General features: G+C 34.2%; 1 protein-coding gene across 1 annotated transcript in view; it reads left to right on the top strand.

Moving 5' to 3' along the window:
• LOC129220344 (putative methyltransferase C9orf114) overlaps positions 1-25,630 on the top strand; it is a 64,057-nt gene that overhangs the window by 12,306 nt on the left and 26,121 nt on the right. Inside the window, exons 7-8 of the mRNA XM_054854750.1 lie at positions 50-119; positions 24,779-24,980. Coding sequence (XP_054710725.1) covers positions 50-119; positions 24,779-24,980 — 272 coding nt within the window. The remainder of the gene's footprint in view (positions 1-49; positions 120-24,778; positions 24,981-25,630) is intronic.

The raw sequence follows: 25,630 nt of genomic DNA, 5'->3' as shown, positions 1-25,630 counted from the left end.
TTATATTCTTTTTTTGTGTAATTTAGTATGCTTGCATCTTTATTTTTAGACTGCAATAATTGACAAGATTCTTGAATCAAACGTAAGAGTAACAGTCAAACTGGATCAAGAACATTGTTGTAAGCTATTTTTTAAATACTTGGAATTTTAGTGTATGGTTGATATTAAGATTTTACTATCTTTTTTTCTGGTTTCTATGTTTAAAATGTTGTGTTCAAAATTTCAAAGAGAAGTATTAGACCTGGCTACAGGGCGGTAACTTACTGAAAACTAAAGTTGGCGTTCGTCATAACTACCCTTGTCGTCGAAATGAAAGCAGTCACTATAACGTACATGTTAAAGATAAAGAAAAATTGTTTAGCCTAGAGACGTACCGAGTAGCACTTTGGCTGAGTACAGAGTCGCAGAGTACCAATTATATTTTAAGAAAAACCATCAACAAACATGTTATGAATTTTGAAATCATTGAAACAGTAGTATAGACTTCTGTATCCATATAATCGTTTTTAATACAATATTCCATCTGAAACTTAACTATGCATTATTCAAAAGATTTTGCTTGTGTCAAAAATTTCACAAAAAAGTTATTTTTAAAATTAAAACTCTGCAAATAAATAAAAGGTATGACTAATGAAGTTCGAATTGAAACAAATTGTATCAATGTATTATAGTTCTAGGTCACCAAACATATATAATTTTTAAAAGCAAATAAAATGTTAAGAGCACAAATGTTCAGGAACACTGCAGACACTCGTTTCTGAATTGCAAGGAATGTCTTTTTCAGTGCATAAAGTGTGAGCTAATGAATGTAAAGACATCCTACAAAAATAGCCGATTTTTGTCAAATGTCTTTAAATCCATAAGCTCACATTTTGTGCTTTGTAAAAGGCATTCCTTGTAACGCCAAAACAAGTGTCTGCAGTGTTCCTGCACATTTGCATTTTTTTATGTTTTATTTGACTTTATTTTAAAGCAAAGGTATTTTTATGTTTCTTATAAATTTTGTTTGTAGCAAAAATCCATTTAATAATATAAATTTTTGTCCCATTTTTAATAAAGTTTTAATGGCGACATTAAAATAAAGATAGACTCCATTGAAGCATAACAAACTTCATTATTCTCAAGATTTGAATTGTAAATGATTGCAGTATATTATGTTTGCATTTTTTTATTAATTGTAAAATCTGTCTTGAACAATACTCTATTTTTTAAAACCACTTGGTATTGGCAGAGTAGCAAGTAGTTACCGAGTACTCGGTACGTCTCTACTTTAGCCATATTTTTAGAAATACTAGAGTTAATTTTTACCAGCTATGCTTCATTTTAAAAGAGGACCAAGAAACTAACAAAATGATAAATGACTGCACTGAAAATTATTTTTTAATATTTGTATTCGAATACCATCTTACATTTGGGCAAATACATTTAGCGAAATGTCCACTGGAAAAAGGAGGAAATTTGTTTCGTTTTAAATGAGAGACCATGGCTTGCTTCTATTTTGAGATTGTTTTTGAAAACATAGTTTGTTCTTTTATTAAAATAGTGTAGTTGCTTTGCGTTTTTAGACTTAAAAAAATAAAACTTCATTTGTCTATTGTTCGAGTACAGTTCTAATCAACTCTTTGAATCTTTCACCACCAAATAGCTCGTTTCAATCAAAATAATTTTATCTTTAGAAATATAAAATTATTAGTTATCTTTTTTCACATTTTTAGTCTTGAGAATCACAAAGTTGTAACTTAATTTTGGACGTTATAGTGGAATGAGTGGTTCGGTTTGGATGTTCCAACGGATGTTAAAATGACATTAAATCTGTGGAATAGCAAACGGGACTTCATGCATCGGTCGTTGTAGCGGGAGGGCCATAGTAATAGGAGGTCATTCTAAAGAGTGTTGAATGTATTTAAATATCTTTGCAAGTAGGGTTCATGAATATAGCAAACTGAACACAACCAGAAACACTGCAGTTCGGAAGTACACAATCAAATTGAAACAAGTTATTGAGTTGCATCAAGCTTGATTGTAGATTGCTGTTTATTGTTTTAATCGCATTTTGCATCATTATCTCAAGTTTAAGCCTTAACTTGAGTTTTCGTCACAAGTCGCTCATTTGGAAGAAGAGTGCCACAAAACAAAATTTTATATTTTCTTTCTCTTAAAAGGCTTTAAATGGCATTATCATCTTTTGAAAAAATGACATTTTTATTGTAATATTTACCACTGGAGAGCACAGCAAATCTACTCTTCTTACAGCAAATTTCTTGAAGAGTTGAACTTCAATCGCTTCTCCTGTGAAACTTCATTTCTTCGTATTGTGGCACTCTTCTTCCAAATGAGCCATGTATGTTTATTTTCAATGTAAAATTAGTTCTTCACTTAAAATAATGGGAAAATATGTAGATCACTCTTTTCCATGTTAAAATTTCTAACTTAGGTATCTAGTTACCATTTGTCTTCTAATCTTTTTGCTGCAGTAACTCATTTGTCTTCTGCTCCTCTCTTAAAAACATTATTGTTTTCAAGATTCACTGGAAGACAACATAAACACTCCTAAAAGTGTGGTCCTGGAAACTGAACTTACCAGGATCATGACTTTTCTAGAGCTCACAGTCAGACCAATTATGTTTCTTCAAACATTATGATTAATAGACAGTATTCACCTGATGTCACTGTGGGTCAAAAACATCGCTGCAGTGCATTGTGGGAACTGTAGCAGATGAAAATCCGGTACTACAGTATAGTAACAGTTGCTTTTGTGTGACTTATAAATTCTTCTTTCTATTTAAAAATGAGAAGTTTTTAACTAAGAAACGATGTAAAAGAATAATGAATTAGTCATTTGATATATGAAATACTCTCTTTATAACCGTACTAGCGAAAATACCCAGCGTTGCCTGGGTCAGTAATTATGAGAAACAATCCTTACTTGCATTTGTTTTCTGTTTTCAGTGGAAGAATTTAAAACACTCCTTTTTGACGCGATTAAAAAGTCTTCCTTTAAAAAAAAACTAAAATAGCAATAATTATAAAGAACAAAATAGTATTGATTTAGAAACAAAAGCACAACATTTAGGCATATACAAATTTGAAGCATTTCCGAAATATGAAATTAAAATTCACATGTTTAAAAAGATTTATCAGTTAATACATATTTTTTTACATGGAGCCTTACCTTTTCTGTACGTCTATTTAAGTATGAACTATTTAAAAAAAAGTAGCTGCCCGTAATCCCTGTATACGTGCTTTAGTTATTTTGGGAAATTTCAATCATTGCGGGCTCTTGATGAAATTTTACCAAATTTGTATGAACCGTTTTGAGATACCTTCGATAATGCTCCTCCTCCTTTCCTTACTTTGTAAAGGAACACTAATTTTCGTTACAGAGATGTTGTCAATAGATGCTCGGATACTTTTGGCCACTGTAAAATGGCGCTTAACAGTTTCATCCGAAATGTTTCTAAAATAAGCAGTAAAATTTGGCGATAGTTTGAAATTGTGAAAAAAGAAAAATTAATGGAAGTTTTTGTTCTGTTTATGGCATGGTTATAGTTATGTGCATCGGCTACCGAAATGTTTCTGCTGGTTGATTGATTGGATAATGAGTAAGTGTCCAATCAGCATAATAATAAAAGAAACATTAATTGCATTAAAGTTCTGTTTAAATGGAAAATGTTTATCCAAATCCGTCTATTATTAGCCAATCTTGTGAGAAAACGTTACTTTAAGATTTGACTTGAGAAAAGCCTCGAACAGTCAGACGAAATGCAAAAATATTCAATGTTCCCAGTGCCCAATTGACAGCGTCCAATCTTTCCATTTCGTTTATCGACTGGGGCAGACCCCTACCTTATTGAACAGAAATAACTTGCATGTAAAATTAGAAATGAGGGTTGCCTCCCATACATCATCAATCTGAGAACTGTTGTAACCAAAAAGGAAACCCCAGGCGATTTTCAATAAAGCGTTTGAAAATTATTTGCAAAGCTTTCAAAAAAAAAAAAAAAAAGTTAGAAAAAATAGATTAAGATTACTCATTAATATTTTTAAAAACACTTTCTGTGTTTAGTTTAAATTTTTTATTATACGTAATTTATGATATATTAACGATAAGAAATGCTCTCCATCTTTGTAATAATGTTTATTCAGCTTTTCTTTTCATTCCTTCTTCTTTTGAAATTAAAATCGTCGTCAAATGACGTACACCTGATAATAAGTCAAGAAATCACGTATTCAGATGCCAACGTTCACAATTAGTCAACATGGAAACAAACACGGGTACCCAGTAGGGGGTGTCCCAAAAAAATGAGTCTTTTTTTTTTTAACGCATACATCTTATATTTTTTTTCCTTTTATAATAAAACAGTTGTAAAAAAGTTTCATGCAATTTGAAGCAAGGTAACCCGTGTAAATAGCACGTGTATTCATAAGCACGCGAACGCTGGCGACGTGATACTTTGTGAAGCTCAAAACAGCTATAAATAGGGCACAGAAAACAAATGAAAACAGAAAAGCATAAACGTTGGGGGGGGGGGGGCTATCCGTGGCAATTTGCAAACCGTCAAACGTGTCGGTACGAATACATTACGGTGAGCGAGAGCAGTATAGTCCTTCTATAGGGAACGAAACATGGCAGTGGAATTGCAAAGTTCGAAAAAAGAGATTTTTAATAGGAATCGTAAAACACCAAATTACGGGCTTGAAACTTCCCTCTAACGGACTAATTCTGTCCGTTTTATTTTATAACATTCGAGAAATAAATTTAATTATCTGTGAAAGTGCAAATCTCGCTATTCAGGAATGCATCATCTTTTGGGAAAAGGCACGTATTCTCCCCAAATCGTTGCCAAATTGTGTGAATAAACTTAAAAACCTGTATCAAATTTGTAAAGACTTACAAAAAAAAAAATGCAAAGAAACTGCAAGAGTATTCAGGCAGCGTGAACAAGAATTTGAGAATAATTGAAACAATTTATTCAATATTGCACATGCTTCCTCTATTAATCAAAATAGAGGAAGATGGGATTTTCTTGTAACTCCAAAGAGATCCCGGCCGAAGTGGTCACTTTAAGGTGGAGTGGATAAAAAACTAGCCGTCAAAGAGGAATGGGCTCGACTCTGAGCTGTCAAAGAAAACAGGCGCATGAAATAAGATTACCCTTAAACATCCTCGGAATTGTATGAACCTGTACAAGAAGATTCCTCTTCAAGCTCTAGTGAAAATCTTAATTCAGAAGATTTCCCTGAAACGTATAAATCAGTACCTGGATCAAGTTTATTAGAACCTGGAACAAGCATATCAGAACTTGGAACAAGTATTCCAGAACCTGGAATAAGTAAAAATGTAATGAGGAACGATTTTATTACTCCAAAGTCGGTTGTTACGTTGGACAGGTGTCCAAGTTGTATACGAGATTATGTGTTTATTCTTGAAGCTACTATTGATGCACTTGGGAGTAACATTGATGAATTTCCCATAGTAAATCTTCAATTCAAAGAATTTGAACCGAAAAGCGGAAGGAGAACGAGGAAAGAATAAAAATTGGTTTTCAGTACGAGGTACCGTATATAGCGAATTTACCTCGGGATATGAAACTGTTGCCCGCTTCGAGTGCTCAAAAATCAAAAGGTCGCTTATCTATAGTTATTTCATATGGATGTGACGGAACAATTCAGTGCTGAGTCTAAACTGGATAATTCTACAGGAAAAGAACAAACATAGGTTGTTTGAAAGGCAGTTTTAGATTGGAATCTCTAAGACAAAGTTCAAAAGTCTCTGTTGTGATACTACAGCTTCCAAAGCAGGTCTTTTAAGTGGTTATTGCGCTATTCTTGAGCAAAAATTTGATAGATAAATGCTTTCCTTTGCTTGCCGCCATCATATTTATGAACTGATCTATCCCACTAAATTACACTGCTATGGAGGAGCTGCAGAGTTGTTCCGAACTGTGCCCTAACTTGGAAAATTTGCTTGACTTTTACCGTGCTGAATTTACTAATATTACGGTCAGGGATGACTTTCAGGAGTTGATAGAACTGCCTATCATATTTTTAGGTGGAGATGCAGAAAATGAATTTAAAATAAGATCACCGGGAGCCGATTTACTCCCTAAAACTATTACTATTTAGTTCACAACTAAAATGAGATACGATGGAAAATGAAGCATTGTTTGATGTCTGCTTATTTGTAGTGTCAATATACGTGAAACCATGGCTTCAATGCAGTTTGGCAGTCAAAGCACCCAACAAAGATTTGTGCTTTTTGAAAAAAGTGTAAGAAAATGTGGACCCAATATGTATTGCTGCAATAAAATTTTTACGATCGGCAAAAAACTAATGACGGGGAGCCCCAAACGCTGTTACACCTAACAGTACAATTTCGTTTTTAAAGCTTTAATTTCAGGGAGAGTCCATAGTGCCCCCTCTTTCTCTAATATTTTTGAAGGTCGCCCAATATCGTGATTTTGGGACTATTGGTTTGAAAAAATTGATGTAAGACTCCCTGAACTCCTCCTTTCCCTGAACTTTACCAAAATGGCCTACCATTGCATTTTTTGAACTTCAATTTAAAAAAATTTCTGGAGGAGGACCCGCAGACCCCCTGTTATTGGCGGTTTTTAGGTTTTTGGAATTAAGTGTCTTGTTGCGCGCGATTAATTTTGTGAAATCATACGAAAACCAAAGAGAAAGCGATTTTAGGCCGTGGAAGTGGAAGCATCGCTGCCGCGCATAACCTCAGACCAACGACTGCCTTGAATGCCCAAGAACAAAAATTTAAAAGAGACTTACCCGGGGGTGGTGTGTTAGTTGACGATAGGAAGCACAAAAATAATTACCATACATTCTTTATTCTACGTTACTTCAAAGCAGACATGAAGATAGGCACTAGGCGTGGTGATCACCAGAACATTTCACTTAGTATAAAAAAAACAAATGTGAGGAATACAGACTTAAGAGTTCATGAATGGAGCTGGGTTTTGTTGCTAAGTTCGTTAACGATCAAAAAAAGGTAGAGTTCTCGCGGAGGGTGGTGGAATATTTAAATTGAAATGGAAGAAGGACGTACAGTTCGCTATGAATATGGTGGGATGTTATCGAGGGATGGCTTTTGATAAAAAACATGTCCGTTGCAGGCCGATGTACGTTGAGACGAAAATGGTGCAGGCTGTAATCACCATGGTGACAACGTTGAGCTCGTCACACGCTTAAAAAGGAATCAGGATACATTCAAGGTAATTGCGGATCCATGCCGTCACCTCATGGTATGTAGATCATCGAAGAAGTAGTTACATTAAGGGGACGATTCAGGTGCACTCTGCGTGCCGCCATGGGACGCCATCATTCAAACAGGTGATGGATCATCAATGCACTCATCTTCAGCTGCGACGAAGTACGGTCTTGATTAATATTTTTTAAACATATATGAAAAAATGAAACGTTCACCTCATGTTGAGGTTATTAACGATTTTGCGGCGAGCAACGGCCGTCCCCAGACGCCGTGCATCGATATTTCATTATCGCCATCGTAGAACAAAAACCGGAGCCGCAGAAAATGCGACCGAGCGGACAGAGAGCAGCAAGTAGAGTGAAGTGGGGTGGAAAAATGAATCGGCAAATGAGCGATCAGATCCGGGTACGCGGTGATGCGCGGGAACCAATGAGTGCGTTTGGCGCCCAAACAACGAAGGGAAGGGGACGCTACGCCATTTTAATGGCCGACAAGAAGATGCAAAAAAATCAGATCGACGCTTGAAAAATTGACAAAAAGCTAAACGATGGGAAAAGTGAATAAGTCATATTTTGATATCGTAAAGTGTGCGAAATTTAACGGGGGAACGCGGGGAAAACGTGGAATGCACAAGAAAATAAAAAAACAACAAAATGGGGGAAGAAAACGATTAAAATGACCGAAAACATGGGAAAAATGTAAATGGGTAAAAAAATGTGATATGCATTATCACATACACTGGCAAAGCGAAAGAAAAAAAAAAGAGAAAAAAAAAGAAAATTTTAAGTCCAGCTCCAATTTACCGAAACTTTACACAACAAATTCATACATCATATATATTCAAATGCATAAAGAGTTGTAACATCCAAAAAAAAAGACATGGGATACAGCTTTATATTATCGTCAAGGTAGAAAATGGGTAAGTCAAAGAAAATGAACAGTTTGCATTTTCTTTTTGCATGTCATGATTGCACCCTGCTCACAAAACAATTTGCCACACACGACGAACCAAAAGGACAAAAAAATACACACAGTTGTAATTACGTGAACAACACATAGCATACCAAGAGTTAAAAATATAAACATTCAAAAAAAGTTCACAACTACCCAACACATGTAGAAGGTATGAATACAAAAAAAAAATGCAATAACCCTCAAATATGACCATTCTCGATATGCATTAAATTATACAGAAACATATTAATGCACAAAAAACATTAGAATCATTATCTTGACTATCTATGTCAAGTGTTACACATTAGGGTAACATGAGTAAAAAATTTCAAGTAGAAATTTTTTTTTTTTTTTTTTTTTTTTTTTAAACAGTTCATATTGTTAAAGAGTTCAACAGCGTAGTGCACCAAATTACCAGGAGCACACTGAGTACTAAATTTGTATTTGAAAAAAAATTGAATGTTGAAGACACACTAAGATTGAGACGGACAAATTCATAAGCATGAAGAGTAAGACATAATAAGGAAAACCGGTTGTAGATATTAGGACATAATCGAGAGATTGACATTATTATGTGGAGGAAAAATTGTTACGCACATGTTGACATACATATGTTGGTACCAACAGCAAAAAATATGACAGCGTCCTGTCATACGTAAAAATTAAAAAAAACACATAAGAATACATTTCCAAAAATAGAAAAAATGAGATCGACTTGCCTTGTATTAACAATAAATTCTCATCACTGTGCCCCTCAATGAAAACAAACATAGGGGAGAAAAAAATTACGTTCATAAAAGACATAGAGAGAATCACAAGCAAAATGATACGGATTCCGGAATTACAATCACGACCAGCACGACTGCCCGTACATAACAGCAAGTGGCACACCCTATGATTAAATTACTTACAACTACGGAGAAAGTAACGGGTTTGTTGACTGGGATGCTGAGGTTGGTGGGACACATTGTTATCTGTGTTAACAGACATTAAATTGCTTTTGCGAGGTGGGGCTAAACGTAAACGATTGACATGAATTACAAAAGGATGCGCGGAGTCATCACCTAAGAGTTTAATTTTACAATTTACATCCCCTACATTGCTTACAACAGTATAAGGACCATCAAATCTAGGTTTAAAAGTGTCAGCCGACTTCATGTATACAATATCATTTTGTTTAAAATTTCGACTGTGAGAAGCAGGCAATTGCCTATTGTTTTGATTGATCTGTTTGAGTTGTAAAGAAGAGTACGCCTCCTCATAGATTAGGCGAAGATCCTGCAGAACATTTTGTATATAATGTGAGGTGTTAAGAAATCGAGGTTGCACGTCATTATCAAAAGTGTCAAAAAACAAGGATAGTTCCCTTCCCAAGTGCAACATGTTAGGAGTGAAACCAGTAGATGAATGAGTTGTCCCATTATATATAGACATGTGAACCATAACAGCAACTTCTAAAGACACATTCTGCTCGAGTAAAGACAGTAAACTAGACTTGATTTGACTATTAATTCTCTCAGAAATCGAATTGGACTGGGGATGAGCACGAGAAGAATGCTGAATTGTAACACCTAAGGCCTTGTTCAGAGAGTGAAATACATCACTGTCAAACTGACGGCCTAAATCTGACAGAAGATACGACATTCTACCATATAGAGAAATGTAATTCAACATGTGCTTAACTATTGTGTTGGCAGTAATATTTTTACAAGGATAAAGGACAACGTGACGAGAAAAATGATCAGTAACCGTCAAAATATATCCATATTGGCGAATTGGACCTACCAGGTCGATTGAACAGAACTCACCAGGTCTCCTCGGAATCCAAATATTTTGCAATGGGGCGGGTTTAATGGAATAGGGCTTCAGTCGAATACAAAAATCACATGATAAAACAAAATTCGACACATCCCGATACATTCCTAACCAAAAATATTTACTAACAACTACCTCATACGTTTTCTTTATTCCGGTGTGAGAAATGTGACAAATTTGCAAAACTTTAGCTTTCAATGTGTCGGGAACAACAATAGTAGGTAAACAAGTTTTGTTGCGAACATGCATTAATAGGTTTGTAGTTGGACAAATGAAAAAATCCTTAAGCTTGTGAGCATGATGCAGATTAGGCTTTTGCAAAAAGGAAACAGCTTCTTTAATGTACGGATCATTAAGTTGCTCACGTAAAAAGGTTTTAATAGATATTTCATTATGTGCATCAGTTTGGGCACACACAAATGAATGAAAGCTTAAATTATGACCAGACTGAGGTTCACATAGGGAAGTAGGGTGCGGTCTCAAATAATTAACCACATTAGTGGATTCAACACAAGGAGTATTAGAGGGTATATCACACTGCATATTGTCAGGGGTGGAAATATCAGTGAAGGGAAGGATCAACTCCTTATCCGCATTGGGTTGAAGAGCTGATTCATGTAAATTGGGGTCAGGGCTCCGAGAACAGAAATCTGCTAAAATATTCTGAGGGCCAGGGATATATGAAAAAGTATAGGAATATTGACCAATTTCTAACAACCAACGAGTAACAACATCGGCTGGCGAGGTTACATTGCTGTAACGCTCTAAGGGCTTACTGTCAGACATGAGAATAAATCTTCTATTAAAGAGGTATGTCTTGAATGCTGTCATTCCTTTATATATAGCATACAACTCGAGTTTAATTGGAGGATAATTACGTTCAGACTTTGACAAAGCTTTACTAAAATAAGACACGGGTTTTAGAATACCGTCTCTCTTTTGCATCAATACAGCAGCAATTCCCTGAAGTGAAGCATCAGTATTTAAATAGAAATCATCATTCCAATTTGGAAGAACCACAAAAGGCTGCTTAAAAAAGGTAGACTGGAGATCATCAAAAGCTTTTTGGTGAACATCATTCCATTCAAAAGGTTTATTTTTTGCGGTTAATTGTGTCAACACATGGGTGCGTTCAGCATACTTGTGAATTAAATGCCTATAAAATCCACATAACCCCAAGAATTTCTTGACCTGTCGCACAGTGCGAGGTGGGGCAAATTTGGTAATTTTGGCAATATTAGAAGTAATAGGTTGAATACAGTTGTGTGATATATGAAATCCCAAATAATCAATTTCGGTCTGGAAAAAAACACATTTAGATGGCGATAAAGTTAGATTATGTTTGGAGAGAACAGAAAAGACAGCCTCGAGCTTAGATACCATCTGGTCAAAGTTTTCGGCACAAACCAAAAAGTCGTCTTGAAATGCATGAATTCCGTGAATTCCTAGCAATTTTAATTCATCAATTAACTGATCCACGGCAGATTGGAAAATGTTGCTACTTACCTTAAGGCCAAAGGGCAAACGGTTATGAGCAAAAGAGCCAAATTCGGTCGAGAAAGTCACAATATCTTGGAGATGATTGGGAAGGAGAATTTGCCAATAGGCCGAATGCAGATCTAAAACGGTATAGTATTTATAGGATGAGACGGCATTGATTAACGTAGAAATTTTGGGAAGTGGGTATGTGGAACTTTCGATGACGGAATTTAATAATCTTAAATCTAATGCCATACGGTACTTAGGTGGTTCATTAGGCCCAGATTTCTTACGTACCATTATCATCGGACTCGCATAGTGGCTCACATTTCTAGAAATAATTCCAGCCTCAATTAATTCATCCAATTCTTCCTGAACCTGTCCTTTTAACGCCTGAGGAATTTCAAAAGGTAAGGCCTTAATTGGATTATTGTTACGCAAAATGACTGAAGGAGTGACAATGTCAGAACACCCTAAAGCTTTGACAGATTTACTAAACACAGAAAAATTTTTCATCAAAATGTTTAATAAAATATCTTGTTGTGAAGTATTTAAGTGATCTAATTTAAAATCTGAAGGACTAAGTTCCTCTTTCCTGATTTTTAATACTTCGTCTGATGCAATAATTTGGTGACAAAATTGGGATTGATTGCCTGAGCATGTAGTTTCATTCAAAGAATCATTTAAAATCTCAAACTGTTCAGTGACATGACCCATTACCATACCTTTATTTAAATGAAGAGGATTATTACCAATATTTCTGATAATAGAGGAGAAATTATGTTTCTCGACTAAGTGCACAGCGGGATGAATTTCACAAGTTATGTCATTAACGGTAGGAATAAAATAAATTTCAGATGATTTGACCGGTATGTCAGATAACGAAAAATTAGCAATGGCAGTTTCCCCCGGTTGGATAATTAATTTGTTTTTAAGAGCAACAGAAAAAGCCTTGTCACTATGCAGAGAATTAATTTTGGCCAAATGTTGTGAGATGTCAGTTTGAGGCATTAAAGGAGCTTTAAAATTATCAAAAGTGGCACTGCCGGTCTTAGTGTCAATTAACACATTGAAACGGGTTAAAAAATCATAACCTAATATCCCATAAAAAGAGGAAGGTGCAAAATCAGCAACAAAAAATGGGTGCTTAAAGAAATTTTTACCAATTTTAAATGAAACCTCAGCGCACGCAGAAAATGATAAGTTAGAATTTACAGTCCTGATTGTGACAGTGCGTGAGAGAAATCTGCATTTTGTCAAAGATTTTATCTGTTCGAAAACAGCTTTTGAAAATAAGCTGACCGAAGATCCTGAATCCAAAAGCATTGGGAATATCTCATGACCAATTGAAATATTAAGTATAGGTAAGTCGCTAACCTTGTTATCAGAATGAACATTAAAAATGGATTCGGATTGTTTGCATTGAGACTCATCAGGCTTTGAAAATTTCGACAAAAATTCCCCAATAGTATCTTTACCAATGGAGCTATTTAAAAAGGTATGTAAATCTGGATATGTATTATGTTTCTTACATTGAACAGATTCAGTCTCCTGTACACTAATATTTTGAGGGACCAGATATGAGAAATCAGTTACCGAGGCCAAGCCGTCCCTCATGGATGACCCCCTCGCCAGTTTAAATTGTCTCCATTTTGTGTTGGAGTATTAAGTCTTACTTCCGGCGATGAAAATCTGTTTTGCGACGGAAATTGTAGGGGTGGAACAAAATGGTTGGGGAAATTAAAGTTACCACGTGGCCTAAATGGAATACGAGGTGCAAAGAAATTTTGACTTTGAGGCCTATTTTGACCTTGATTTGAGAAATTGTTAAGGGGTTGACCCCCATTGTAAATCCGACAATTAATCATTAAGTGGTTTGTTCTACCACAAAATACACAAAAAGTGTTATTAGAATTTTGAGAGACTTTTTGCTGGGGTTTGGGCAAAACAGTTTTCTCATTAACGGAAGAGACGCGAATGTACAAAGGACATTCAACAAGTGGGTGTGGACTTTCCCCACAAAGACGACAATTTGACATTAATTTAGTGACACATGTTGTTAAAGATCGTAAATTTTCGGCCAAGGCATCTATTTGCACTTGAGCACTAGTCATAGCATTTGTCAATTTTGGTTGGCCTGTTACATGTAAACAGTGTAACTTATTAGCCTTGTCGACTAAATCGGTAAATTTTGACGTGTCGACATCAAGTAGTTTGTCCTTGATATTCAATGGTAAAGCCGCCAAAAATTGGTAAGATTTTATTTGGGTGAGGGCAGCACTATCCGTAATAAAAGGATATGCTGAGTGAGCAGCACGTTCAACACGATGTGCTAAACTCTGAATACTCTCATGAGTTTCAAATTTGATATTTTGAAATTCTGAAAGGGACACAGAAGAAGGGGTATGCATTTTGAAAAATGCACGCAATTTGTCACAAGCCTGGTTAAAAGTCATAGACTCCAAGCAACTGGGATTGGTCGCAAAAAAATACAAGGCAGAGCCAGAAAGTTTTGACTTTAAAAACATAAGAGTCGTGGGATCATCCCAACCGTTTAAATTCTGCAAGTCCTTAATTTGTGATATAAAAAATTCAACAGTTTCTGGCTCGCCTGAATATGAGGGAATGGGGAAGTTAAAATTCCTACTCGCCACAGCACCTTGAGGTGACTCATTGGCCATATTCACACCTTGGGGTGGGTCGGTTTGAGTACTATCAGTTGACATGGCAACAAATGTGCCGTCTTTTACTTTAGCACAAAAATCAATGAGCATCTAATATAATTTTCACTTAATTCACACGGTGCAATCATGAGAAACAAAAATTTTTAAATGCAAATATTGTTGAAAGCACATGCACACATGAGAATAAATGCAACTAATAAAATAAAAAAATGACATCAAATTTTTGAACTAAATTAAAAATATAAAATTAATATATCCCCCCATTAACATCACAGAAATACAAAAAGCCATATGAAAAAAACAACAAAAGTGCATATGCATTCAACTTCAGAAAAAAAAAGGCATTCAAGACCTGGTCAAAAACGGCGCCATTTTGTCTTGTTGCGCGCGATTAATTTTGTGAAATCATACGAAAACCAAAGAGAAAGCGATTTTAGGCCGTGGAAGTGGAAGCATCGCTGCCGCGCATAACCTCAGACCAACGACTGCCTTGAATGCCCAAGAACAAAAATTTAAAAGAGACTTACCCGGGGGTGGTGTGTTAGTTGACGATAGGAAGCACAAAAATAATTACCATACATTCTTTATTCTACGTTACTTCAAAGCAGACATGAAGATAGGCACTAGGCGTGGTGATCACCAGAACATTTCACTTAGTATAAAAAAAACAAATGTGAGGAATACAGACTTAAGAGTTCATGAATGGAGCTGGGTTTTGTTGCTAAGTTCGTTAACGATCAAAAAAAGGTAGAGTTCTCGCGGAGGGTGGTGGAATATTTAAATTGAAATGGAAGAAGGACGTACAGTTCGCTATGAATATGGTGGGATGTTATCGAGGGATGGCTTTTGATAAAAAACATGTCCGTTGCAGGCCGATGTACGTTGAGACGAAAATGGTGCAGGCTGTAATCACCATGGTGACAACGTTGAGCTCGTCACACGCTTAAAAAGGAATCAGGATACATTCAAGGTAATTGCGGATCCATGCCGTCACCTCATGGTATGTAGATCATCGAAGAAGTAGTTACATTAAGGGGACGATTCAGGTGCACTCTGCGTGCCGCCATGGGACGCCATCATTCAAACAGGTGATGGATCATCAATGCACTCATCTTCAGCTGCGACGAAGTACGGTCTTGATTAATATTTTTTAAACATATATGAAAAAATGAAACGTTCACCTCATGTTGAGGTTATTAACGATTTTGCGGCGAGCAACGGCCGTCCCCAGACGCCGTGCATCGATATTTCATTATCGCCATCGTAGAACAAAAACCGGAGCCGCAGAAAATGCGACCGAGCGGACAGAGAGCAGCAAGTAGAGTGAAGTGGGGTGGAAAAATGAATCGGCAAATGAGCGATCAGATCCGGGTACGCGGTGATGCGCGGGAACCAATGAGTGCGTTTGGCGCCCAAACAACGAAGGGAAGGGGACGCTACGCCATTTTAATGGCCGACAAGAAGATGCAAAAAAATCAGATCGACGCTTGAAAAATTGACAAAAAGCTAAACGATGGGAAAAGTGAATAAGTCATATTTTGATATCGTAAAGTGTGCGAAATTTAACGGGGGAACGCGGGGAAAACGTGGAATGCACAAGAAAATAAAAAAACAACAAAATGGGGGAAGAAAACGATTAAAATGACCGAAAACATGGGAAAAATGTAAATGGGTAAAAAAATGTGATATGCATTATCACATTAAGATATCAAAACACTTAAATACTACAATTTAAATGTAATGACATGTTGTTAGAAAAGTCAAAAACTTAAAATTTCAAGTCAGATTCCAAAACTGGCATATTTAAAATCTTTAACATTTATACACATAAATTTCTCTTTAAGCCCACATGCTTGGGGGGGGGGGGGGCTGAAAATATTTTCAGTCTTGAACACATCATCAAACTTGCACCCGTGACCACTGAGCACTACGTTCTGTGAAAAGGAGAGCTTCCACTTTTTCTGTTTAACAGATTTTAGAGGCATTTGAAAAAATGAGAGATTTTAAGGAACTCTTCATGTAATGGCACACCTGAAAATTCAAAAAAAAAAAAGTCCCAACAAGTGACCAGAGAACACTTTTAATTAAGTTATATGGCAAAATTTTCATTTTGAGTCTCTACTTTATCCAGAAGTTTTGTTTTTTATGGAAACAAGAATGCGGCCTTCAGTCGATTCGCTTCATTTCCCCCTTCAGCATAGCATCAGAAGAATAGTTGAGTGCAATGCTATTTTGTTCTCACTAAATTCAATATCTAGGATAAAATATGCCTGATCAAATAATACATACATATGAATAATTGATTTATACTTTGAATCAAGGGCACCCATATAGGGTGGCAAGTTGGGGCTCAAGCCACCCCTTAGAAATGAGAACTTCCTTACATTTAGTGCTTTTTTCTTTGCAGAAATGTATAAAAATTTCTTTTCCAGCTGTTAATGAATAAGTTATTTAAAATGTCATTTTAATATCTCTAATCTGTACTGAAAGCGGTTTCCAGACTTAGATAAAATGAAAAGCTTTCTGCAAACACAAATCCTAACTGGAAAATTTTCTGCAAATAATTATTGTGCCTAACTCCCCTGGAATAAAGAATTAAATTTATATTCAAAAATGAGAAAAGCCAAAAAAAAAAAAATGCTAAAAACAATCATTTAATTTTTCTTACAATAACATATAGTAGTTTACTGAAGAAAACTGCCAAAACCATTATTTTTTTCACACATGTGCTTTAAAAGGCTTTTGGAGAAAGGCTTCAACAGAAGTAAACTGGAAATTTTTTTAAAAATTCCCTTAAGTTTTTATTTTATTTTTTATTAACGTTGGCAGTTTGACCAAAAGAAAAAAATTCCGAGCCAAAAATTTTCTGCGAACGCCGTTCGTGCGTTTGTTTATTATGCAAGACTGTCGGTTTCCACGGGGAAAATATTCTGCCAAACCATGGGGAAAATTTTTGAGTGCCCCCCCTTAAAGTTTTGCATATGGTCGACCTTGCTTTGAATATTAATAAATAATTATCAAATGTCTAATACTTTTGAACTTAACAGTGCAACCGGAAATTACCTTCTGGGTGGTGTTTTTGATCCTAACTGCCCTTATATGTGTATAAACCACTATCAATATTCGAAATAAGTGTTCAAACCAGGGGGGGGGGGGGAGTTGGCTTCAAAACCTCCTCTTAAGCTATTCCATTGAATTTAGGTATTTTGGATTCTTCCTATAAAAATTAAAATCATTCAAGAAATGTTGTCCACCCCCCCCCCCCCAATATTAACTTGCATATTCTATAAAATATATTTCTTTGAATGTGAAGATTGCAAAATTAAACCATGGGACCTGCTCCTCTTTATTACCGAGCTTTTCAGTCATTTGCGACAAACTTTCGATACAGTAGATCTTTTTTTTAATTTTTTTTATCAGTCTCTTGTTGTAGAAAAGGCAATTTTGTTTTCCTTTACTTTTTTTATATTATTACTTATTATTTATGTTTGCATTAAATGAAATCTGCATACAATATTTTTAGAACAAATATATGATATTGCTTTAAATTTTTTTTTTTGCCTTTAATTTTTTTTCACTCTAAAGGGTATGAACCCTGATTGTTAAATTGGGGTTATACTATAATCCTTAAAAGTATGGTCCTGGAAACTAAACGTACTAAGATCATTGCTTTTCTGGAGTGTGCAATTAATCTAAAGAGTAATTTTGCTTAAGGATTTGTGAAATTTATATTGATGAATTTTTCTCTAGGTTTCAATTTTTACCCCTTAAGTGGGAACACTGAATATTTCTTTTCATACTATTTACGTTAATAAGCAATATTATGTCCTTTAAACAGTTGTGTTTGATTTTTGTTTAAAACTTCTTTACTTAGAAGCTTCCGTTATAACTGATTATTTTTAAATTACTATTTAATTGCCAAGGCTTTTTGTACATACAATGTGTCTTCTGGGGCTTGTCTTAAAAATGTAGGTGTTTTTAAGATTTTTCGGAAGACGACATAAATACTTCTAAAAGTATGATCCTGGAAACTGAACTTACCAGGATCATTACTTTTCTGGAGTACACAATTAAATTAAAATGAGTTCACTAAATGAGCTTAAGGATTGTCCCCCTATATGGGCGCCCTTGTCTTCAAACGTTTATGCTTGGAATTTTTTAAAGCACTCTATGCTTAAAAATAATGTACTGCATATAAATCATGCCCACTTTTCCTTATAAACTATATTATAGCAAAAGCTTCTAAGTTACTACTTAATTGCAAAGACTTTTTGTTAAAAAACATACAATTTGTCTTCTGGGGGGTTGTCTTAAAAACATAGTTGTTTCCAAGATTGCTGAGAAGACGACATACTGTCTGTCCATTGATTACGTGGAAAGGCTAATATCCGGTTTAAAAGTGTAAATGGACGTATCTATTAGTTTATAGGGGTGTTAGTTGGTTTGTTACAGATGTGCACTTTAGCCTCTATTATTTAGCCTTAGTTTTGTAAAAATGAAAATTTGCTCTCAGCAACATTTTTTTAATCTCAAGTATATTTGATTTATATTCTCATGGCAAAAATTGATTTATTTATTCACAACAAAGTTTTGAGCTTATCATTTTGCTTTTATGTTCCTGAAAGAAATGAAAATATTTTCTTTTCTTTTTGTTTTCATGGTAACTATTTTTGTTTTCCTTTATTTTAGAGAATGCAATAAATAAATAAGGAACTAGCTACATTAAACACATGCATCAAAATCCCTTGTCTTTACTTGGCAGATTGCCAAATTATATACAATCCACGGTCAAACAGTAAATACTCCTATTTGTGTGGTCCTGGAAACTGAACTTAACAGGATCATGACTTTTCCGGAGTTCACAATTAAATTAAAATGGGTTCACTGTACTAAAGTAGCGATTCACAACCTTTTTGAGGGTTCCCCCCTCTCTTCATAATCTAGAGATTGACCGATGCCTATGGCTTCCCTTCCTTCTTCATGTAGCTAGTGAACATCAACGTTATTGAAAATGTAATTGCTTAATATAAATTTTGAGTAAAGTGTGTATGATAAAGCAATTTCATCTAATCACTCTTACACTGAAAAGATAAATTAATAGATAGCAAAGATCACCTTTTTTATTGTTTTTTCTTTAGTAAAATGAACTGGTTGGTATTTCAAGGTAAACGCTTAAATAACTACCAAACGTTAAGACTTGAGGGTCATGGATTTGGGCAAAATTCTAAATAGAGGTGAATTCCCACTAGGTATGAGCCCAGGTAAAGTGGTTTGACTGCATAGGCCGTAGTTCGGCTGCAACGGCTGTCTAAAGTTGATGATTTGGACCCAGAAATGCAATGGAGTGTCCTTAAAAATTACTATTTTTATTTCTTCGGCAATTGTACTGCAGTACGAATCATTTGCACGCATTAATTTTTGAATTAATTCATTGACTACTAATATTTAATAAGTAGTTCTCGAATTTAATTATACAGTACTTTGATTTCAAAAACGCGATTGCCAAAATAACAAAGTTACAAGATATTTATCGTTTGCAAATGAAAAAATTTAGTTAAACTGGATGTTTATCGTCTGCTATAGATATTCCACAATGATAAGCAAAAAATGGAAGTTGAGAAAAAACTTGGATATATTGCACATGGCACATAAAAAAGCAAAACTACAAAATCATTTTGACTTTTCAAGTAACTTAAAAAATGTCCATAAATGAATAGGTGTTATCCCTTCCACTCATTGTAGTAACAAAAGACGTCAAATGTGTGGGGGAAACGAACATTATGTCAAAGCCTGAAATTCCAATGGAAACGTCATTGCATTTCTTGGGCCAAAGTAGCAACTTTGGACCTGCGTTGCAGCTAAACTAGGGCCTATGCAGCAGAACTGCTGTACCTGGGCTCATATCTAGTGGGAATGGACCTACTGTCCAACCACAGATTGCATGGATTTTTCAAACGTCCGTATTCTGCTTATTTGAAAGAGACTCTGCTTCTGCAAAAGCCGACATCGGTAAGTTTTGTCCATTTCCGGATGTAAAATGGATGTTTGTCTTTCCATACAACTCTGTACCCTCAATGTCGTGGCGTTTGGTTGTAAGACTGTTGACGAACTTTCATAAACAGAAGTAAATTTTTAATGAAATTTTTTTTTCATTAATAGAAATCTGGAGAAATTAAAAACACAGACTCTTAAAAAAAATAAATAAATTTGTACATTCATCAACTTGGCGATGAATGATGAAACACTTCCGTAAGGCTCAACCGATATGTTAGTATGAAGCTCCTGAACTTTACCGTGTTTCTTTTTTAACTTGTGTTTTAAATATCAATATTTTCTAGCGTTTTATTCTTTCGGCTTTTCAATACTCATCAACCCCCTATCATTCCTCACGATTTTATAGCCCCTTTGAAAGTGATCGTCCCTAGGTTTGGAATAACTGCTCTAAAACAACCTTGCTTATGAATTTGCAAATTATTTTCCTAACAATTTGTCTCGATATTATTTCTTTAAGCCTTGAGTAGAACATTCAATGTTTTTTTTTCCATGTAACTGTTATAGTCTGATGTGAAGAAAAACTGTTTGCTTTAAACATTCTTTGGTTTTGAATTGTAGTGAAATGTGTACAAATCAAACCTACTTCTCTTATAATGAAAATATATTCTTAAAATTGTTTCTTAATTATAAAAGCTTTTTGCAGTAGTGACATGACATTTGTCTTGTTTCAAAAATGTGGTTTTCAAGGTTCCAAAAAAAATACATAAATTCCTATAAGTCCTGACTCTACAAAGTGAACTTGCCATGAACATGAGTTTTGTAACATGTAGTAAGATTAAAAATACAGTAAAGTCTCGAATCAGTCTCAAAAGTCGGAGTTTCCATTTAATTTGAGGTGCTTTATAAATATTTTTATTTATATTTTTAATGGCTATAAAAACATTGCATTAAAATCTGAAACTCTAAATTTTTGTTATTGTAAAACTTTCTTAGATACATGCTACATACATTAAAGTAATATAAAGGCCTTTATCAGCATTACTTGCCATGTAGCATGAAATATTATTGACTACTGGAGATGGATTGTTATTTGTCTTGGAAATAATTACTAGATACGAAAATGGACTTCAAATTAACATTATTTTGCGATAAAGAATGAATAAACAGCCCTATGGATTGTCCGATTGAAATCGGCAAAAGAAAGAAAAGTGCACATCTGGATGCCCCGCCGTAAGAGTCGTATATAAGGAATTTAAACTTTCTATGAGACTGTGTCGGGTGTTCTGCGAGGTATATATGTATACACCTGTATAACAATCTTACCACAAATCTTAATAGAATGGATTTTGGGAGTCAAAATGCTTTGTTTTTTGGTAACCTACAAATTTACCCACTTACGCACAAATACAATTAGACATAGTAAAAAATACATTAAATTTTTAGGGATAATTAAAATAAAATTAATGCTGAAATTTTTCGTGAAGATGTCTTATCCTTTTCATTGAACAAGGAAGTAAATTACCCTTCCTTTTGCCATTCAAATAGTGTATCATTTTAATCGCTAAGAATTTTTCAGATAGTTAGACTCCACTGTAGTTTCATATATTTGAGTACCAATGTGCAAACTAGTTTATGTGCAGTTTATCCCCAAGTTTTAATTTTTTAGCAAAGAATGAACACTCAATGTTTCTTTTCATGTAATTTTCATTAATATGAAGCAAATTTATGTTTGCATTAAAAATTTGGAGTTAATTTTTAGTTAAAAAATATTTTTTTTTACTGTAAATAATGCAATGTGTGTTAATCAGATCCACTTTTCCTAATAAACAACTTATAACAAAAGCTTCTAAGTTATATTTAAAGTGCAAACTCTTTCTGAAATTTTAGCTTGCCATTTGTCTCCCTGGAATGATCTGCGAGACATTGCTTGCAAGACTGTTAGAAATACTACATAAATATTTCTATGAGTGTGGTCCTAGAAACTGAACGTACCAGGAGCATGACTTTTCTGGAGTACACAGTTAAATCAAACTAGGTTCACTGTATTAAATCAGTTGTTCAAATTATCTAGTTATTCATTTAGACTACTTCTTACAATTTGTCCAAAAAATGTTTGCTTTTTTACATGGTACGCAAAACCCCGGGTTTTTTTTAAAAAAAAGCCCATGGATTTAGGATTTTTTAAAATCCCCTCCCCCCAAAAAACCCAACTAAAGCAGGGTTTTTTAAAAGCAATGGGGTTTTTTTGTCACTTTTTAGTGAAAATGTGGGGGTACTTGTAGCATATTGTAGCGTAAGTATATGGACAAAGTGCAAAAATTGTCTTGGGGTAGAAAAAGTGGGAAAACTAGTTAAAATTCAGCATTTTCTGAAGAAAAGTATAAAAGACAAAACCCAAGAATGGTGAAGTTTCAGATTTTTTAGCTTCCATGATTACCAACAGTTAAGGCGAAATTACTTCTCAAGTGATAAAATCTATTGTTCGTTTTTAATTGCTACTTTTTTTTAAAATTTTATTGTATTTAATTTTGTTATGCAAAAGTACTGTAGAACCTCAAGTAGTTTCAATCTCTTTTTACTTAATTCCAGCTTAATCAAGACATTTCTTTGAATTTTATGTTGCCTGTTTTTCTGTTTCTGTGTACAGAGTAAGAAATATTAAACTTCTTTGTAAGATAATGAAACTACTGTACATCCTATTCTGTTTTCTGTCCAAACGTTTGTAAAACCTGTTATTTTCTGCAAAACAACACATCACTAATCTTGAATAAACAAGGTATATTTTTTAGAAATTAATTCACATGAAAGCCTTTTTGCTAGAGTTTCCTCTGTACAATCTACAAATATTGAGAAAATCAGACCTGACAGAACTTAGTCAAGATAATGTGAGTCAATTATTGACCAGTTAAAGAAAAAAGTTAAATATATATATTTTTTAAATCTTTGATGTATTTTTTAAATGCCGTTAAGAAATACTATTAAAATTCAAAATTTGTTATGTCCGTTGTCAATAACAAATAAAAAAGTTTAAATTGTGAAAGTATTTAAATCAATTTTTTTAACTTCTCAGAAAACTTTAAATAAACCCAAAAGTGGGCTAAATGATGGATTTTTTTAAATGACTTTTGTGAAAAAACCCCATTGGGTCCAATGCGGCCAACCCTGCTTTTTTATCCTTGAGCGCATCGCTCAATTTCTTTTCATGTAACTTTCATTAATGTGAAGAACGTTCGAGTTTGCTTTAAACATTTGTGTTTAATCTGCAGTCGTAAATTTCATCTTTACCATAAAATAATGAAATTTATATGGATCAGACTTAAATTTCCATGTAAACAACATTACACTGAGGTGATAAAAGTCATGATATAGGTCATAATATCCTGTTAGATCTCTCTGCCTGTTAGATCTGTAAAGTTTAACTTCTTGAGGCATGAACTCTGCAAGTTTTTAAGAGTCCCCTATCGTAATACTGATCCATGCTACCTTTTTTGATATCCATGATTGGGAAAGTGTTGATGGTGCAGGATTTTTTGCACTTAATAGAGTCTTGATTACATCCCATAAATCTTAAATGAGTCACTAGACTGACTACAAAACCAAATCATTCTCTGAAATCCCTAGATTTGTTTTCTAAATCAAGCGCAAACAGTTGTGGCATGGCACATTATCATCCATACAAAAGTCTTTTGTTTGGGTGCATACAGGCCATGAGTAGCTACAAGTGGTATCAAAGTGGTTAGGCCATTGCATTTGATGTCATTGCCTATGGTGGGACGTTATGACTGAAATAAGAATTCTCATTCTATCTCCGACATTGTATATCAGAAAGTTGTATTCCCTTTATGAGTTTCTAAATAAAATATCCCATCAGTCTAACTCCATCTATCATTCAGTGTTCAAAGTTTATTGGTTACCCTTTTCCCATTAGTCATTTGAATACAAATGAGAGCCCTGCCAGTGTGCTGCTCTTTTATACATTTTATATGCAATATTACTGATATCTTTTGTATGCAATATTACTGTCATAGACTATATAATAGCCTATTGCTATCTTGTGACTTTTCTTACCTCAGTGTATAATGGAAATGTCAAAATTACTATTTAATTGTTAAAGTTTTTGCTATATACAGTGGAACTTCCATGAACCAAGCTTCGATAAACTGAGGTTTCTATTAACCAAGTCGATAAAGAAGTCTTTTTTTTTAAATGTGAATTTAGTATTGAATGACAAGTTTATAATTTGAAAACAAGAATATTTTCTGGAAGTTTGTTTCTTTAAATGCATCTTTCAATATTTAACTTGGCATCGTAGAAAAAAAATCAATTAACTTTTTAAAACTTACTTCAAATTATTTTCTATTTTAATTTTTTAGCTGTGAAACTTTTGTGTGTTCATTTTTATCTTTTTAAAAATATTCTATTGTTTCATTAAATTAAAACATTTTAAAAAGTTGCGATCTTGACACGCTTTTTATACGAAGTTTCTATTAACCGTGCTTTCCGACATTAGAGGCCCTAGCGGTCTCAATTAGCTCGTATAATAGAGGTTCTACTGTACTCTTGTATTACTAAGAACTACTGTATTTGAATTCACAACTTTTAGCTAATCAATTTTTGTTATTTTCAGCTAAAAAACATTATAAAGGAATTGCTGTGGCTCCATCTATGCCTTACAAAGAAAGTGGAATTTATTGGGGATACAGTGTCAGGCATGCCAAAAGCATAAAAAATGTTTTTGACGAATCGCCATTCAAAGGAGGGTATGATCTTACAATTGGGACTTCAGATAAAGGCCATAATGTTGATGAATTTCAGATGCCACCTTTTAAGTAAGTTTGCTATGTTGTTTCAGCATTATATAAATTGAGTTCTCTAAGCAATGTGGTTGAAATTAGATGATGCATTAATGAATGAAAGTGTTTCTCACACCACCCATTTCCCTTAAAAAAATGTTGGTACATGAAATATTTTCTACTTGAAAACATTTTTATTTATTATAAACACCAAATGTTGTAGAAAACAATGTTTGAAGACACTCAAACTGTTTGATAAAACAAAATATAAAACTAGTTTTTTCTTTTTAGTGTATATTGGCATGCATATTTTAATGCATTTAGTTCAAGCTCTTATTACAAAGAATATAGGGTCATTCCACACAGATTTAACGGATGGGTGCGCTCGACCATTTTTAATTTTTTTGAAACTCATATCCCAAAAAGATGCATATGAATGATGTTCAAAACCACTTTTATTTTTTCTCGAACCTTAACCCTTGATTTTTTAGAGGTCATCAAAAGTCATTTTCGCAGTCAAAAATGGGACTTTTAGACCTTTGCATTTTGGCCAAAATCTATTTGAATTAAATTTATGACAGTTAATTTTACACTTTAACATCAAAGTGCATAAGATGATAGTCTCACATGCTGAGTTATCTGGCTGTAACTTAATAATTAAAATAATGGCAACAGGTTAAAGTTCA

Source organism: Uloborus diversus, chromosome 4 (genome assembly GCF_026930045.1).
Source record: "Uloborus diversus isolate 005 chromosome 4, Udiv.v.3.1, whole genome shotgun sequence".
In the NCBI taxonomy this organism is placed as follows: Eukaryota; Metazoa; Arthropoda; class Arachnida; order Araneae; family Uloboridae; genus Uloborus; species Uloborus diversus.
The sequence above is the reverse complement of the archived record's forward strand: the minus strand, read 5'-3'. Positions and strand labels throughout refer to the sequence as shown.